We start from the raw sequence: 19,350 nt of genomic DNA, 5'->3' as shown, positions 1-19,350 counted from the left end.
CTGCTCCCCTATCCAACCTTCCTGTATCCCAATCATCCCGTTGCCCCAAGTTCTTGTAACAGACCTATCTGTCTTGGGACTCACTTTGTAGGCCACACTGGCCTAGAACTCACAGATATTATCCTGCCTCTACCTTCCAAGTGCTGGATTAAGGGTGTGTGCCGCTACTGCCGAGCCTTTTTTTTTAAGATTTATTTTTTATAAGTACTCTATCTACTCATACAACTTTATGTCAGAAGAGGACATCAAATCTCACTATAGATGGTTTTGAACCACCATGTGGTTGCTGGGAATTGAACTCAGGACCTCTAGAAGAACAACAGCCAATGCTCTAAATCACTGAGCCCTCTCTCTAACCTGTTAAAGGTTTTATAGCAAGGCAGTAACATAATTAAACATAGTTAAAAGACCACTGGTAGAGAGTTAAAATTTTTCTTTTGTATTTGGAAGGTCTTATAAGTTAAGAATACACATGAACCGGGCAGTGGTGGTGCACACCTTTAATCCCAGCACCGAGGAGTCAGAAGTAGGCAAATCTCTTTGAGTTCGAGGGCAGCATGGTCTCTGTACAAGAGCTAGTTCCAGGACAGACTCCAAAGCTACACAGAGAAACCCTGTCTCAAAAAGACAAAACAAAACAAACCATGAATAACTTAGTAAAAATAAAGTTCAGAAATTATTCATGTTTGCACCACTTACTTTTTAGCAATTTAGAAATGCTATAAATTTGGTTTTTTGTATAAGTATAATAATTAATTATTGTAATCCTGACCAAATCAAATAGAAGATTTGGAACTGGTGCTAGTTGTTATATATTGCTGTGACTGCCTCTTAGCCTAATTTTCTGTTTTGTGTTGATCCTACTTGTGGTAAATCAAAAGATGCTGCAAGGTGGCCACATCTGTGTTTTGATGTGTTCTCTATTGCCTGACCCTTCCTCCAGTGCAGGGTTTATAATTGAAAGTAAAATGTCCTACAAAAGAAGAAAATGAAACTCAAGTGGAGTATAAGATTTTGAAGCATAAAAGGACTTGAGAACAAGCAGGCAGTATTCTTTCCCTTCCTTACCGTCTACATTATAAACTCCCTATGTATTTCTCTTACTACAAAGCCTGTTTCTATACTGTAGGCAAACGTAAAGGACTCTAAAGACCTGCAGAGCCCAACTCGAATCATAAAATAGTGACTAAACCTAGTAGTGGTCAGTAATCATAGTTGTTCTAGAGACCAAGGCAAGAAATGAGAAGTTCAAGGCCTGTTTGTGATACAGAATGAGTTCAAGGCCAGCCTGGGCCACTTAAGATCTTGTCTCACAACCAGAAGTGCAGTGCAATAAGAGCACGGGTGGAGCTCAGCCATAGCAGGTGTCCATATTCTCAAACCTCTTAAATGAGGTAGGAAGAGGGGAGGATCTGACAGTCAGCTCCAGCCAGGATACTAATACGTTTCCACCTCACATCTTGAGGGGTGGGGCTAGACTACCAATTTAGACTACATTTAGATTTTATAGATAATTATGATTATTTAGCAAACATAAGTTGATTTTTAAAAAAAGTGAGTATCATAATTTACTTGAAAGAACTAAAAGTGGAATATGCCTACCTAGTCTTTTGACCAGACTACATAATATGCTCTTAATTTAAATTACCTGTATGAACCCAGCAAGCTGAACTTTTCAGAGCTCCAAAGCCGATTTAACTTAGTTGCACACTATTTCTCCAAAGCTTTGATATCCATGAATATTGATTGAGACTCTGAACAAAGTGGTTTTTTTAAAAAGTTACATGCAACCAGCGGTTTCTTATATAGCACTTTTGTCGCTGGACTCCAAGACAAACAGATATATATGGCCGTTTGTACGACTTACATGATTGTATGTGTATGTGACACATTGTATATTCAAACATTCCTTAATAAAGTAACTTGGCTCTTACTGAGGTCAGATTATATACATCATCAGTTTAGAATTATTCCATCATAAGGTAAAATATTGGGGGGAGATATGTTTCTACCATTTTTTTTCTTCAGGAATTAATTCAGATTAAGACTGGAGAACTTTTACAGCTTTTATTTTCATAAAAGAAAATTGGATTATTATTAGAGCTATCAAAAGAACACACCCAGGGTCTGCCTAAAGTTTGTCTTTTTAGGTTACTGGTCAGCACTACCCTTTCTAAACACTGCTGCCAGCCACACGACAGGTTTGAAAACTGTTCCTTTATGGTAAGGCACTGGCTGCAGAAGCAGTGAGTACAGTTGTCGTCCTGGTATCCATGAGGTATTGGTCTGAAAACCCACAGACACACAGAGTGTTTTCTGTTATGTGGCTTATATTACCACATACCCTGAGTAGCTCCTCCTGTAGATTTAAAGTCATCTCTGGCTTGCTTATAATGCCTTTACATTGTCCTGACTAAAGAGTGATGACAAGAAACAACTTTGGTCAGTGTGAATGTGGTTTTTTTCCCCCAAATGTTTTTCTATTTTTAATTGATTTGAGTCCATGGATACCACGAACCATCTGTACCTCTTTTAAGTGATTTTTATTCGCGTGCACACTATCTCAGTTTTTACCTACTCAGGCTAATTTGCAGGTGCCTGGATGATTAGACAATCCATAATTTCTACCAATCAAGTAAAAGAAGGAAAGAAAACTCTGAGCTTCTCTCCCAGTTAACAGGTAGTTTGCTGTGGTTAAAATTAATGCAGATTTTGCAGCAACAAACATTAGTATTTTTATTTACTTTAAGTAAATGATTGAAAGCTTGGGAAATGAATAATATGAGTGCCTCATTTGAGTGTTTGACAGTTACCATTGATTTTTTTTCTGTATGTGTTTTGGTAAATTGATGTTTTTAATTGTGTATGTGGTTACTTTTACTTTAAAATATATTTTGTTCATTGCAGTGTTTGAGCAACACACCTCCACTTACTGAATATTTCCTCAATGATAAGTACCAAGAAGAACTGAATTTTGACAATCCCTTAGGAATGAGAGGTGAAATAGCTAAATCATATGCTGAACTGATCAAGCAGATGTGGTCTGGAAAATTTAGCTACGTCACTCCTAGAGCATTTAAGGTTGGTATGGTAAACTTATTCTCAGCATGTCTGCTCCTGTCCCTGGGGTGAGGGCAAGTGGGATCCTCAGGTGAAAGGGAGGAAGTCCCATTCCATCGTCTCTCGGTCTCCACCCATTTGATACAAAACTTCAGGACATAGCACAGGATGGGTGGTTAGGACTTTTTTGTTCTGCTTTTGTTTTCTTTAATGTCTAGAAACGGGCTGGAGAGGCATGTCTCAGGGGTTAAGAGCACTTCAACTTTTCCAGAGGACCCGAGTTTTTAGCACACGAGTTGCCAACACTAACATCAGGTCATTCAGAAATGTCTGTAACTCAAGCTGGAGAGGATTTGATGCCCTCTTCTGACCTCCACAGGTGTTTGCACTCACATGCAAACTCACACACACTCATAATTAAGATTAAATCTTTATGAATAAGGCTATCAGTAGAGGGAAGGAATAATAAGACGAGCAAATAAAAAGACATTATGGTTTAAAAGGGTTCAGACTCTGGAAACCCTACATGAATATTTTATGTGATACAAAGAATTTCCCTCAGGCATGCCATTAAGTCTCAGTAATCTAGCTTATCCTTATGGTTATTGTAGATTGTTCTAAAAAATCAGAATGAAACTAATCTGCAAATTATATTTTCAATGGTTCTTACACTTGGATGTGTGTATGTATGAGGTGGTTACTTCTTAGATCTCACACTCAGTTATTGTAAGCCATAGTCTTTTCAGGCCGGTGGCATTCGTAGACCGTCTACTAGAGAATACCTTGTTAATTAGCTACCAGTTCTTAACAAATGAGTCTGAACTGGAGATGGCTATGCATTCAAGAGCACTGGCCGCTCTTCCAGGGTACCAGGGTTTAGTTCCTAGCACCCACATAGTAGCTACCCTCTGTAAATGGAGACTGCATTTGCGTTTCCTGGCTGCCCTGACCCAATCACACAGAAACTATATTATAGTTTGGCTAATGGCTCAGGCGTGTTTCTAACTAGCTCTTACATCTTAAATTAACCCATTTCTATTAGTCTATGTATCACCATGAGGCCATGGCTTACCAGTAAGGCTCTGGCATCTTTCTCCTTTGGCAGCTACATGGCGTCTCTTCGACTCTGCCTACTCTCTCTATCTGTCTCTGTTCAGATTTCCCACCTGGCTTTACTCTGCTAAGCCATTGGCCAAAACAACTCTATTCATTAACCAATAAAAGCAACACATATACAGAAAGACATCCCCCATCAACCTACCATCTGTAACTCCATTTCCAGGGTAGTTTCCACAGGCACAAAGAAAATGCAAACAAAATTCCCGTATATAAAATAAGACTTAAAAAAGCAGAAATCTTTAATAAATAAATTAATTAATTTAAAAAATTAAATATATGATTAAGAAAATAAATGAGTCCTTTGAGCACCGTGTGTGTACACAAACAATAAGTAAATGTAATTAAGAACAAATTCAAATAAAATATTGGAGCAGTTAATAAATCGGACTGTTTCTGCATTTATTCTTTCACATTCTAAACTTTGGGCAGACTTCTCTAAACAAACCAACCCTCAACAGTTTCATTTTGCTAGATATTTTTCTCTTTAAATTTTATGTACATGTACACCTATTAATTATCAGAGCTTATTCATTCTATGATTCAGATTATATTCCTTTTAAGTCTTATTTAAAAATTCTCGTACTATAAAGACTAAAGAAACTTGTAGATGAAATGTAATGTGCCTTTTGACCATCAGACTTGTTCTCTTTTTCATTTGTTTGGTAGGGTTTTTTGTTTATTTGTTTTTGGTTTTTTGGTTTTTCTAGATAGGGTTTTTCAGTAGCTGTAGAGCCAGTCTTGGAACTTACTCTGTAGACCAAGTTGGCTTCAAACTCACAGAGATCCACCAGCCTGTGCCTCCTGACTGCTGGGATTAAAGGCTTGTGCCACCACCGCCCAACTGTCCTTTTTTAAAAATGGCCAAATGAGAAATTTATAGTTTTTCTTTAGTGACTTAGTAAAAGGTTACTAGCTTTTAAGTCTCCAGTGTTTCACAATGTCTTATATAAAATTTTACCATATTTTCATTTTGTTTCTCAAGTCATTGTTTTCTGAAACTTAGTTGTTTCAGAATGATTTTAGAGATATATTTCTATATATATAATGTATATACTATTAATATAGCTAGGATGAAAACCTGTCCCTTGTTAACTGTCTGCCAGTCATTACAGGAAGATCTATATAAATGATGCCAAATTCCATAGATAAACAGTGAAGTGCTGATTAATAACAAGTCAATGATCAATATATTTAGAGAGATTTTTTTATGTATGTATTTTTTTTCTTGGGTTTTTTTTTTTGTTTGTTTTACAATGGATTCTTGCTATATTGCCCAGGCTGGTCTCAAATTTCTGGACTCCAGCATCCTCTGTGTTAGCCTCCTAAGTTTTGGTACCACAGGCTTGTTACCATGTCCAGCTCTATTTTTAGAAAGCCCATGTGTTAGTCTGTTTTGTCCCAGATAAAGACTTAGCACATGTTTACTGGAAATACAAAAACAAATAAACTGTGTGTCTGTGGAGAGTGGGTATATTTGTCTTTATTCTTACTCTATATAAATACAATCATTTTTCATTCTTACCAAAAGTTATTTTTCATAATGTTAAATTAACAAATACAAAACCACATTCCTAGGGAAAATGCAGGATTTGATTCCATCAAGCCTTTGGTCACATTTTCATTAACTAATCAATGCATTCTTCATCTTCTATCTGTATCTGTGTGAAAAGTCCCTATTTTGTACTGTTGACACATTAGCACTGTTTTCATAACCAACACTATAACTCATTGCTTAACAAAATTCATCTAATTGTGTTTTCCCATAAAGTACACTACCACTCACTGTGTTTATGAACTCTAGCCAACACCTTAGCATTGTCCTTGGGGAATGTTTTATACACTAGTAGCCTACCTGGAAAGCACAAAGTATAAAGAATAAAACATAATTATAAGACAAAAATTACAAAACGAGCTCCAAAACCACAGAGAAACACTGTCTCGAAAAACCAAAAAAAATTACAAAACGATGCTGAAACTAAAAGGTAGTACAGCTTCTCCCCGCCAGAGGGGGTTGCATACATCAGGTAACTGATTTTTAAATGGAACATATCTTCAGATGATTAAAATGTGTCACAAATTTGACTGGAGGCATATAAGTAATAAATAGGTAATTTCTCATGTGTAAACATATGAATAATGAGAATAACTGTGTGCTTTTTAAGGAATCCTGTCTATCTGATTTTGTGGTTTTGTTTTTCTTTCAGACACAGGTAGGACGATTTGCACCTCAGTTCTCTGGATATCAGCAGCAAGACTGCCAAGAACTATTAGCTTTCTTATTAGATGGATTACATGAGGATTTGAATAGAATTAGGAAAAAACCATATATACAGTTAAAAGATGCTGATGGCAGGCCGGATAAGGTAAGTGAACTCCATGCTATTGATGTCACCATTGTGAGTTTTCTCAGATTTTAGTGAACTTCTTGCTATTGTTGTCGTCATTGTTACAAACTTTTCTCACACCTCTTAGTGACTTGTGTTCCTTTTCCTTGTAGGTGGTTGCTGAAGAAGCCTGGGAAAACCATTTGAAAAGAAATGATTCTATCATAGTAGATATATTTCATGGCCTTTTCAAATCTACTTTAGTGTGTCCTGAGTGTGCTAAGATCTCAGTAACCTTTGACCCTTTTTGCTACTTGACACTTCCATTGCCCATGAAAAAAGAACGTAGCTTGGAAGTTTATTTAGTTAGAATGGATCCACTTACTAAACCTATGCAAGTAAGTAATGATCTTTTTATTTGTTAATTTTACTTAACTAGTGATATGACTAAAACCTGTTGGTTTCTCCAGCACAATCCAATAATAAAGTTTATTGTGTAATAGATTTTATAAGCCAAATCCTCTGGAAGTTATGCCTTTTTAGAGTCATGGAAAGTTGAAGGATGTCATAGAAAAAATAAACTTTCAAATTTCTTTCTCACATAAAAGACAACCAAGATGTTTGTTTTATAATTTGAGGTATTTGCTTAAAAGATTAATAACAGTATTACTATCTCTATTTTTCTATTAATTTTTAAATTTATGTATATAGGTATTTTGCTTGCATATATGTCTGTATACCACATGTGTTCTTGGTACTGGTGAGGCCTAAAGAGGACATTGCCTCCCGTAGCCTAGAGTTACAGATTGTTTGTCAACTACCATGTGGGTGCCTAGAATGAAACCTGCCTTTGTCCCTAAACAGAGTAGATTTGGTTCCTGCTTTCCTATATTGTTTGCTATAAATTCCTAAGTTAGGGTTCTAGCCAGATATCTCAAATTTGTTGGTACATAATAGAAATAGAACTGTATGAAAGGTGTCCTTTGAACAGAGTTCTCTTACTATTGATGCTTGAAGTGTTGGAGTTTATTTTACTCTTAGTAAGAATAGTGTCTATGCAGTGTTCTTAAAACTACCAGCTCCTTCATTCAAAGTGATGGAAGGATTGAGGCACACCTGCACTTGTGTTCAGAGTTGCACTGTTTGGGGCACATGAGGAAAATCTAGATGGAGATACTCAGTATTCATTGAACTTACATTCTTAAACTGAAGTGAGACTGCTTGAGTTTTCAGTGACACAGGGAGCTCTAGGAAATGGGGAATTGGTAGGGAAAGACAGTAAAGGACTATTTTGGTTTAGGGATTTGTTTGTTAATTTTTTAAGACTTGTGTATATTTCAGTACTCACATGAAGTTAAGGTAAATGGAGAAGGAGTTTAGGTGTCAAAAAAGAAAAAGATAGCATTCTTAGGTGTTAGGGTCAGGTGTGCATGGGAAGAAAGATCTCTGTCTTCCCATAGTCTCAGAGACAGGACCAAAACAACCTCTGGACTTGAGGTTTGTAAAGGACAGGAAGCCAGACTTTCCTACTTAAAGAGGCTTCAGTTTTCTAGGTGAAGTGTTCTTCAGGGAGTGAAAGGAGAAAGGAAATAGAATGCTAAGAAATGGGGCAGATGCAAATAGCTACTGCATGCTGGACAAGGGAGTGACCACAGAAGTGCTTTTGGACAAGGGAGTGACCACAGAAGTGCTCCTGAACAAGGGAGTGACCCACAGAAGTGCTCCTGGCAGTGGTGAACTCAACTCTGATTTGTAGCCTGCCAGTGCTGAGGTTTGAGAAGTTCTCTCAGCATATACAAACTCTGTGAGAAAGTTAATATCTCTGTTGCTGTGGAGACACCATGGCCATGGCAACTCTTTAAGGGAAACAGTCCATTGACACTGGCTTACAGTCCAGAGGTTTATTTGGTCCATTGTCATCATGGCGGAAAGCATGGCAGCATGCAGGCAGACATGGTGCTGGAGAAGGAGCTGAGAGCCCTACATCCAGATCCATAGGCAGCAGGAAGAGAAGCACAATGGGACTGGCTTGGACTTTTGAAACCCATCCCCAGTGACACAACTCCTAATCCTTTCAAATAACATCATTCTCTCATGACTAAGCACTCAAACATATAAGCATATGGGAGTCATTCTTAATTCAAATCACAGTTCAACAAAAATAGAACTGAGCGGAAAAAAACAAAGATTTTGTTGCAGGGTGGTTAAAATAATAAGAGGGTAGAGTCTAGGTGAATGACATCATGACAGTAGAGAGAAAAGCATCCTAAGGACTAGAAATCTGTACAATAACCAAAAAGAGGTAAGAAGTAACCTATTGAGTATAAGACGCCAGAAACAGCTTCGTGGTGACAGGTCCAGGAGGTGGGCTAAGGTAGGTCTTTGATTCAGTGAACCAGCGTACAGTACAGCTAGGAAGTCCTTGTGATGGGCATTATCACCCGGGAGCTGACACTTGAATGTTGAGTGTTTTCCCGGTGCCATAGATTCATTACAATTTCTGTTTGTTTTTTAGTACAAAGTTATTGTGCCCAAAATTGGAAATATACTAGATCTTTGTACAGCATTGTCTGCTTTGTCAGGAGTGCCTGCAGATAAGGTGAGATGTTTCTGAGATTGAAGTATGGAAATTGGGGTTTGGTTTCTCAGTATTGTAAAACCAGCTTAATAGACATTTATTTCCTTCTAGATGATAGTCACTGACATATACAATCATAGATTTCACAGGATATTTGCCATGGATGAGAATCTCAGTAGTATTATGGAGCGGGATGACATTTACGTGTAAGTATAATATCCATTTACAGTCTGTTGTTGGGGGGGGTAAGAAATTTAAAGAACTAACGTAAAACTTATGGTCATTCCCGCCCTTGTAGGTTTGAAATTAACATCAACAGGACAGAAGACACAGAACATGTGGTTATTCCTGTTTGCCTAAGAGAAAAATTCAGACACTCAAGTTATACCCACCATACTGGCTCTTCACTGTTTGGTCAGCCTTTTCTTATGGCTGTACCACGAAACAATACTGAAGATAAACTCTATAATCTTCTACTCTTGAGAATGTGGTAAGTGCCAAATAAGCTGAACTATGCAAAATAAACATAAGAATAAAATATAAAAAAGCTAATGAATGTCATTGTGCAAGTAATACCAGAGTGTTATATACATATCTAACCAAACTGATAGAAAGTTGATGGCAGCCAGGTATGGCAGTGATGAACACCTGTGATCTCAGTCCAGCATGAGACCCCGCAGCATGGACTGGGGTTGGTATGTGTACTTATAATTTCAGCACTTGATATGGAGGCCGGAAAATCAAGAATTCTATTCCTGTTTCTTTTATATTGTATATCTGAGGCCATTCTGGACTACATCAAAGAGTGCCTCAACTCTCACCCCCCAATAATGAAGTAAAAATAAAATGACAATTTAGTCCCTTGACTTGCTCCTCACATAAAATACACAACTGAGATTATTTCAAATCCAGAAACATGAATTCTTAGCTGTTTTACACCAAAAGTTTACTGTTGGAAGTTTTAGTTGGCAGATAAATGTAATACAAGAACAAACTAGAAATCATAATAAATGTCAAATGGCCCTTTTTTTTAATGCATGTGGATTTAAAAGAAAAAGCTTTTGTGGCAGATGGTGAGATAGTACACCACACTTTGATTTTTTTTTTTTGGGGGGGGGGGAAGCGTTGAGACAGGGTTTCTCTGTAGCTTTAGAGCCTGTCCTGGAATTAGCTCTTGTAGACCAGGCTGGCCTCAAGCTCACAGAGATCCGCCTACCTGTGCCTCCTGAGTGCTGAGAGGCATGTGCCACCACCGCCCAGCTGATTTCTTTTTTATAGTCTTCAAGTAAATAAGGTATGACGAATACAATTAAAGACCGCTATTTTACCCTTATGGCTGACATTCTTTTTATTTTCTATAAACCAAATCATTATAAATTCATGATCCATTTATGAAAATCACATTGCACAAATATAAAAGTGTTCCTAGCAACAATATACAGCATGGTAATGAGCATCATTTATAAAATTCTTAACTTTTTAAGTTCAGAAATGATCTACTGTGCTGTACTTTTAACATATAAAACTTGGAAAAACCAGAACTGATGAGATGATTCAGTAGGTAAGGATGCTTGCCACCATGCCCAAAAACCTGAATTCAATCCCTGAAGCCGATGAGGTAGAAGGAAAGAGCCAGAAGCTACGAGTTTGTCCTCTAATCTATATCTGCACACAGATAAACAAAAATGTAATTAAATTTTAAAAAATTGAAAAGAACATGCAACCAGGTGTAGTGGCACATTCCTTTAATTTCAGAACTGAGGAGGCAGAGACAGGAGAACTAGTTCAGGGCCAGCCTGGTCTACATAGAGAGTTCCAAGCTGACTGCAGGTACACAGTGATACTCTTTCTCAAAAACAATAGCAGTAAAAAGCAAAAATTATAGAAGTAAATCACTTTATTATATTAAAAGCAACCCAGATATAAATTGTTATCCAGCTTTACTATATGAGTGCTAGGTTGGAGTTTGAATTGAAATTGTTTATTAAGTAAAATGGAAAGTTAATTTTACAAGCTTATTGGCTGCCTGATTTTACTGCAGCCGGTATGTCAAGATGTCTACTGAAACTGAAGAAACTGATGGACCCCTGCGTTGCTGTGAGGACCAGAATATTAATGGGAACGGCCCAAATGGCATACATGAAGAAGGCTCACCAAGTAAGACTTTCTTGTCATATTCTAAACACTTCTGACCTAGACAATATTGCCCCAAAGAAAAGGTTGAGATCTGAATTAATAAGTTAAAACACAAGAGTCGATATGGAAAAGTAATACCTACTTTGAAATGTAATGTATGGCTAATGTAAAGATTCTTATTTAAATGCCAAGGTGAGATGGAGACAGATGAACCAGATGATGAGTCCAGCCAGGATCAAGAACTTCCTTCAGAGAATGACAACAGTCAGTCTGAAGATTCGGTTGGAGGAGACAACGATTCTGAAAATGGATTGTGTACTGAAGAAACTTGCAAAGGTCAACTCACGGGACACAAAAAGCGATTGTTTACATTCCAGTTCATCAATTTAGGCAACACTGATATCAACTACATCAAAGATGACACCAGGCATATAAGATTTGATGATAGGCAGCTTCGGCTAGATGGTGAGTGTCTGTGAGAAATAGTTTGAACACTAAACTTAAGCATAACAAGGTATTTTTATGTGTAGACCATGAAATTTAGACCTGTCATGAAAATAAATACTTGTCTATAAGGAATAAAAGCCTTAATGTCTTCATATAATAAGTGATACTAAAATGAGGTTAGTGTATGTATGCTTTAGCTTTGTATTATTTTTTAATGCTTAGATTATTCAGTGACTTGGAAATAGCTGTTAGTGTTTGCTCTGATCACCTAGTGCAGGTAGAAAATAGTGCTTTAAAGAAATTGCTCTTTCTTTTCTGTAGTATATATGTTGGCATTAAGATACTGTTTATTTTAAAACTAAAGCTTACAGCATTTTTCATGAAAAAATATTTTTCCACCTTAGAAAGATCTTTTCTGGCTTTGGACTGGGATCCTGATTTGAAAAAGAGATACTTTGATGAGAATGCTGCCGAGGTGAGCCCTCACTCCTGGGCCGTCTTTGCCTTTTCACATGACTGTTGAGAGCTGGCCTTACTCCTCTCTTGGTGTGACTGTTGAGAGCTGGCCTTACTCCTCTCTTGGTGTGACTGTTGAGAGCTGGCCTTACTCCTCTCTTGGTGTGACTGTTGAGAGCTGGCCCTTACTCCTCTCTTCTCCCTTGCTTCTACATATATGTTTATTTTTAACCATTAAAAAAAAAAAGAAAATCATGAACCTGTTTACTTTTTAAGGCAAAAGGTTGGTTTTGAACATGCTTTCTGTGTCCTTACTCGTTCATAAGCTGGTATATTTTCAGTATTCTTAGTAAGATAAGTCACTAAGATGCTTGAGTTCTGTTTCGTTTGTTCTCTGAACTCGAGAAATGCTTCTCTTTAGGATTTTGAAAAACATGAAAGTGTGGAATATAAACCTCCAAAAAAACCCTTCGTGAAATTGAAAGACTGCATTGAGCTCTTTACAACAAAAGAAAAACTCGGTGCTGAAGACCCCTGGTGAGAAAAGACGTTAGATGGTTGTGTCTAGTTCCTTTTCTTTAAAGATTTACTCTGGTCATGTTGGCAAAATATTAACTAAGCTTCCTTAAATTTTTAGTAAGATCATTAGATAGTAAGTTCTAGTCTAAAGAGGGGTGCTGACACCCTTTGTAAAGTATTGGTTACCTTTACTCTCATGACTGCCTTTTCTTTAATAACCACTTTCATCATTTCTTTGAATATTTATCTATATATTTATAATGATTAAGCTTATCTGAAAAATGTATGAGATAAAAATAATGAGGAATTGTTTTCATGTTCACATATATTAAGTGTACAGTAATTACTGATAAAATGTAAAACTTAGTAAACATTGATTTTTGATTTGTAGTTTTCATTAATACAAATCTTTTGTTTGTGCCTCTGTCAAGCTTTATGACTTTTTTCTTCTCTATAGGTATTGTCCAAATTGTAAAGAACATCAGCAAGCCACAAAGAAGTTAGATTTATGGTCCCTGCCTCCAGTGCTTGTGGTGCACCTCAAACGATTTTCCTATAGTCGCTACATGAGAGACAAGTTAGATACGCTAGTCGATTTTCCCATCAGGTAAGTTTAAACTGTATTTAGTAAGCATTGGATCTTCTTTTTTCAAACTGATGTGATGATATTCCTGTTTTATCATAGTAAATGTCAGATATATTCGAACCAGTTTAAGCCTTGAAGCTTCGACTAGTTCTAATAATTTGTCAGGATCACTATTTCACAATTGTTGTGACTGTATTCATTGGAAACAAGCACTCCCACAGACCTTCTGTCTTTACATGTTGACCAGTTTCGACTGAAAGTGATCTCCTTCTGCAGCAAAAGATGCTTCTTTGTTGAGGGTGGGAGCCACACCCATCTTTGTGGAGAACACAGAGAGTGTACTTGCTGGGAAAAGTGGCAGCAGTGGGTTCTCCAAGCTTTTAACTCTTGAATGTTCATAAAGAAGTTGCTTTTCACTTTTCATCTTGAAAACATGCTGGCACACTATAAATGTGTTAGCATGAAGACATTAATCAGAATAGCATTTATTGTCAAGTTATTACTTTGAGACAAGGATTTCCAAACACTCAAATCTCAGTATATAATTTGCTTGGTAGGTTATCTCTAGGTAATTTCTTGTATGAGGGGTGTCTGTGTATGTGAGATATTGTATTAATGATTGTGTATGTGCATATGTGAGAGTCAGTACTAACAGAAGATACTAGAATTTATTGGGGTTTTCTTTGGGTTTTTTTTTTTTTTTTTCGAGACAGGGTTTCTCTGTGGTTTTTAGAGCCTGTCCTGGAACTAGCTGTTGTAGACCAGGCTGGTCTCGAACTCACAGAGATCCGCCTGCCTCTGCCTCCCGAGTGCTGGGATTAAAGGCGTGCACCACCACCGCCCGGCCTAGAATTTATTGTTTTAAAAGAAAAAGATTTTCATTAGTTCTAATGAAAGCATAACTTAACTGAATTCTTCTTTAACAGTGACTTGGATATGTCAGAATTCCTGATTAATCCAAACGCAGGCCCTTGCCGCTATAATTTGATTGCTGTTTCCAACCACTATGGAGGGATGGGAGGTGGACATTGTAAGTTGTTTTACCATTTTTCCCATCTGTAGTTTTTCCTGTAAGATAGTTCATACTTTTTAAAGTAAATAAATTGTCAGGTGTATCTTGCATGTAATCATTGTTCAATACCTTGTAAATGAATGAATCAGCTTTATTTTAAAACCCGGTTCTAAAGGGATTAGTTAATCCTCCTCAACTGAAGGCCTGGGTCTGTTCAGGTGCTTCCCTCCCCATTCTTCATTCTCTTCCTGCTCACATGTCTGTGCACATGTGTTAACGTAAGCAATGATTTTAATAACTTTCTAATGATTTTAGTAACTTTCCTAAGACTTGTCGGTTCATACCTGTTTAATCTGTTGCTTTCACCACTGGGTGATTTAAATTGATTGCACTGTATCTTGCCACTTAAATCACATTTAACTCCTTACTACTCTAAGACTGTGAAATGTCACTGTTGATGATGTTAGCTGAGGGTTCCTTTGAACTACCCAGAAGGGGCATTCTTGACAAAACTGAATGCCAGATCGTCCGAGGTTGACTGTGGCAGATTTTCATTCTTGAATTTGTCTTTTTGTCATTTTTAATGCAAAGTTGACTCATAAGGACTGTTAACAATTTCATTCATGAGTCTTTCATTATTATTATTATTATTTCATTTTGATTGAACTTATGGTTATAAAGAAGCTAGATTGGATTTTTTTATTTCCTGCAATCATCAAAACAATATGGGGAATAATTATTCATCAGGCATACTGGAATTCTCTGTCAAACTATGGACTTTACCCCATAAAATTTTCTCCTTATGTCATTGTTGGACTATTATGATATTATTGGGCAGTTTTCTTTTTCTTATTTGTATATTTGAACATTTTTCCATTTCTCTAAAAGTATATTCATTTCACCCAAAATTCCAATTTATTTTAGGCTATTTATAGTTACTATCAGGCTATATTTTTTTATTGTTTTCTCACTATGACTTTTTAATAATCCTCCCCAAAGACTTATCTTGCTACTATTTTCAAAGACTTTTATTTATTATTTATTTAATCTGAGATTATATATTTTCTTTAAGACTGAGAATATGTTTTTTTCTGTAAGTGCATTGTCTATACTGCAATTCTCTTGAGTTCAGGTAGCAAACTCACCACACACAGTAGGCTTCCCTCAAATGAGTTCAGCAGGTTTAAGAAAGTAGACAGAACAAAGACATAATACTGTTGAGTTGGTGGATCCTCAAAAGAGTACCGAACAAGGACATGCACAGCTCTTTAGTAGTGAATCCCATTGGATGGAAGGAGGAGCAAAAGAAAGCTTTGAGGGATGCACGAAGGAGGCTGCTTTTCAGTTCCTCATTAAAGCCAGCGCAAGTGAATGACCGTGTTGGGAAGTGCTCTGTTAGCACACAGGAGTTTTAAGTAGATGGTCTGTACAGAGCATGGATAATGAAGTCGCTGTATTTTTTATCTTCTGTCGTTAAAGACAGAAGAAATTCTAATGTGTAAAAAGTACAGATTAAGTAGAGTTGTTAGAAAAGAAAATATAGAAAATTTAAATAAGCCAGGCGATGGTGGCGCACGCCTTTAATCCCAGCACTCGGGAGGCAGAGGCAGGCGAATCTCTGTGAGTTCGAGACCAGCCTGGTCTACAGAGCTAGTTCCAGGACAGGCTCCAAAGCCACAGAGAAACCCTGTCTCAAAAAACCAAAAAAAAAAAAAGAAGAAGAAAAAAGAAAATTTAAATAAATAAGTAAATAAATAGAAATTCTCGATGCAGAAGCAGTCTTGGTTTTAAGTCCTAGCTCTGCTGCATATCAGCTACAGTGCCTTAACAAAGTCTGCTTCTGGAAGCCTTGGTCTCTATATTTACAGTGTGAAGAGTAATGGAAACACCTTAGTGTAGGCACAGTACATAGCACTGCTCCTGGTCACATAATCACTGTTAATTAAAAAAATAATAATAATGCTATTTTTCCTCTTCTGAAAAAAATCACATTTCATCTTAGGAAAAAAGTATGTCTTAAGCCTTTCAATTGCTAGAAACTATTCTAAAAGCCTTTGTCAAATCAAGTGGATATATATTATGCCTGATATAGATGATTATCATGTCATTTAGTAGATATTTCTTATGTAGGTGATTATAGAGTTTTGAGAATTCCCCCCCCCTCAAAGCCATAGATACTCCAGTCATAGAAGTAATTATATTTTTTCATTAGATACTGCTTTTGCAAAAAATAAAGATGATGGAAAGTGGTACTATTTTGATGACAGTAGTGTCTCCACTGCGTCTGAAGACCAAATTGTGGTAAGTATGCCTTCACTTTCTGAGCTCATGGGCCAGCAGCTTACAGGGTAATACAAATTTAACAGATGCCAGCCTGCTCTACAGAGTTCCAGGACAACCAGGGCTACTCAGAGAAACCCTGTCTCAAAAACAGAAAAGAAAAAGGGCCCTTTGGAACACTAGTCCACTCTCCAGAAGCTGCTCTGGCTAAAGGCTCGTGTTCTGATTTCTTCTGATTTCAGTATGTAGAAGATGGTTGGTTGGAAATTTATCTTCAGAATTTTCTCTTTATCAGAACCATAAATTGTAGTGTGAAATTTGTCTTGTCATTTTCAGATGAAACAAGTTTCTGATGGGAACTTGTTTTCCTCTGGAGAAGTCGGCGCAGCTCTGGGCTACTCAGACACTGGCTGCTGATGGTCAGACTGTTAGACACATGAGGATGTACAGGGTTTATAGATTTTTAAAAGGCCAGCCTGCTGCAGGTGTCACTCTGCATCTTCTTGTTAGTAGAAGGGTCAGGAGGCTCTCTCTGCACACTAGTGTTTGTTTCGTTTCACAACAGAGTACATTTTTATTTCCAAATATTAATTGATGGAAGAAGATTATAGTGTGTGTTTTTAAAAAAGAACAAAACTGAGTCGTTCCATAGAAGCTTGTTTTTCTCTAAGCTGCACTTATTAATTACAGTATCAAGAGTAAGAGATCTAAGGGAGCTGGAGAGAGGACTCAGAAGTCTCTCTGCTCTGACTGCTCTTCCAGAGGATGCAGGTTCCATTCCCAGCAGCCGACACAACCATAACTCCTGTTGCAGGAGATCTGTTGCCCTTTGGCCTCCACAACACCAGACCTGCACATGGTACACAGACATATATCCAGACAGAACACCTAGGCACATAAAATTTTAGAAGTTTGGTTTTTTGTTTGTTTTTGGTTAAAAAAAGAAGTAGCAGTATTTTCTTGTATTTTCTGTATAGGTCTCAGTTGATGTTAGAAACACTGACTCCTTTGTTCCCAGATTAAATACTACTTAGAATAGACATTAGGTTTTAGTTTTTCGTTTTTTTTTTTATTGTTGTTCATTTGTTTGTTTCAAGAGTTCAGCTTCTTAGAGCAAGTTAGTAAACTTCCGAGCCATTTATTGGTGTAGATGTAATCTGTCATTTTATAAGTAGGTCCAAAATAACTTTTTGTATCTTTTCCTTTCTCTCCCATCCCCATGTGTGTTTGTGTGTATGCTATGCAGTCTTATAGTTTGTATGTGTTCTGAGAACATGTTCATAAGCAGTGTTGCTATTGTACCAATACCAAAGAATGTTCTTACACAAACCTCTATGGTATATCTTTCTTCATACCTAGGCAATATTATATATAGCTTATGAGATGACATCTGTAACAAAAACATGCTTGAATCCTATATTATTTTTAAAAATAGTTATATGAGTCTTTTTTCTAATCTTTCAGCCCAAACATCCTAAAATGAACTGCCCTAATTCTGCCTTCAAATAAAAATTTATCTTGCTTATAAAACAGTTTGGGAACTGATAACGTAGCTCATAGATAGAGGCCATGAGTTTGATTCCACACACAATCCTGTATTCCCAGAACCCAGACAGTGGAGGCAAGAACATCAGGATCTCAGGGACATTCTTTGTGATATAATGAGTTTGAAACAAGCCTAACCTATGTTGAGACTAACCCCCAAAAATAAAAGGTAGATTTGATGCTGCTATATATTTTAGCCGAGATTCTTCATTTAGTCAACTAGTATCTGAATACCTTTGTGTACGTGTCCGGGATGGCATAGTGAGAACTCCATTCTAAACAGCTGTGTGTATTTTGCTGTCTCTATCCCTGACCAGCCGAGAACGGAAGATTAACATCATAACATGACAATTACTTTTAAGTATGTCTCTGAGAAACAGGGGACTGCTGTGCTTGAGCAAACAAGAGTATAGAAAGCCCGTGTCGCCAAGGTGGCGTGTGACCTGACTCTGCGTAAATTACATAGGCGCATCACAGGTGTTCTAGACAAGGAGGAGTGGCAAGGTGTGGCATTTTGACAGAATAGAAAATCATTTGACATGACTGAAAAGGAAAGTTTATATATGGTTTTTGGGAAGAAATCAGAAATCAGGTAGTGAAATGAGACAAAATCAGATTAGTGCTCAGGTAAAGAAAACTGACATCCTAGATGTTAAACTTTGGGCCACTAGGTAATGGATTGGTGAGTCACCCGACAGCACTGTGTATGTGTGCACTTCTCTCAGAGAACAGTAAACAAGGGAGATTGAAGGAACCAAGTAAAAGAGCAGAAAGGCTATCCAGCAGGCTGACGGGTCATTTCAGCACTTAAAATAATCTGGACATGAAGAAGATGAGCTTGTGAAATAGTTACTAGATGGAATTGGTAAAATCTGACTGGAGTTGCCTATGAAGATGAGAAATGCAAGATTTACCAAAACTGGAAGAAAGTTTGCCAGTGACATTTGGAGTGCATGATACCTAGTTGCGGGAACGTTCTTGTAGTGGGACGCTAATACTTAACTCAAGTTCAGGGTGAGAAGTAGATTCTCTCCTGAGCCAGGGTCTCACTGTGTAGTCCAGGCTGGCCTCTGCCTCATAATAGTCCTACTGTCTGGGTGCTAGGATGCCTAATGAGGGAATCAAATTGAGAATGATGGGTTCTGAGGGCAGAACATGTGTTTTAAAGGACTTAGTGATAGAACTGGCAGAGAGTGGGCTCAAAGAGAAGTGGTGTCACCGAAGATGAAGGTTACTGGACAGAAGACACGGTGAGATGTTAATGTTCCTGAGAGATGGACCAGTATTA

The 19,350-nt window shown here is 37.3% G+C and overlaps 1 protein-coding gene across 2 annotated transcripts in view; it reads left to right on the top strand.

Moving 5' to 3' along the window:
• Usp15 (ubiquitin specific peptidase 15) overlaps positions 1-19,350 on the top strand; it is a 98,504-nt gene that overhangs the window by 76,444 nt on the left and 2,710 nt on the right. For both annotated transcript variants that reach the window (XM_005357942.2, XM_005357941.3), the window contains 13 exons: positions 2,908-3,081; positions 6,384-6,542; positions 6,677-6,901; positions 9,019-9,102; positions 9,193-9,287; positions 9,380-9,571; positions 11,123-11,238; positions 11,410-11,682; positions 12,069-12,139; positions 12,542-12,657; positions 13,097-13,246; positions 14,152-14,255; positions 16,450-16,538. In XM_005357942.2, coding sequence (XP_005357999.1) covers positions 2,908-3,081; positions 6,384-6,542; positions 6,677-6,901; positions 9,019-9,102; positions 9,193-9,287; positions 9,380-9,571; positions 11,123-11,238; positions 11,410-11,682; positions 12,069-12,139; positions 12,542-12,657; positions 13,097-13,246; positions 14,152-14,255; positions 16,450-16,538 — 1,848 coding nt within the window. The remainder of the gene's footprint in view (positions 1-2,907; positions 3,082-6,383; positions 6,543-6,676; positions 6,902-9,018; positions 9,103-9,192; positions 9,288-9,379; positions 9,572-11,122; positions 11,239-11,409; positions 11,683-12,068; positions 12,140-12,541; positions 12,658-13,096; positions 13,247-14,151; positions 14,256-16,449; positions 16,539-19,350) is intronic.

The sequence above is a fragment of the Microtus ochrogaster genome, chromosome 24 (assembly GCF_000317375.1).
Source record: "Microtus ochrogaster isolate Prairie Vole_2 chromosome 24, MicOch1.0, whole genome shotgun sequence".
Classification (NCBI taxonomy): domain Eukaryota; kingdom Metazoa; phylum Chordata; class Mammalia; order Rodentia; family Cricetidae; genus Microtus; species Microtus ochrogaster.
Note: the sequence above shows the minus strand (reverse complement) of the source record. Positions and strands in the feature narration are given on the sequence as shown.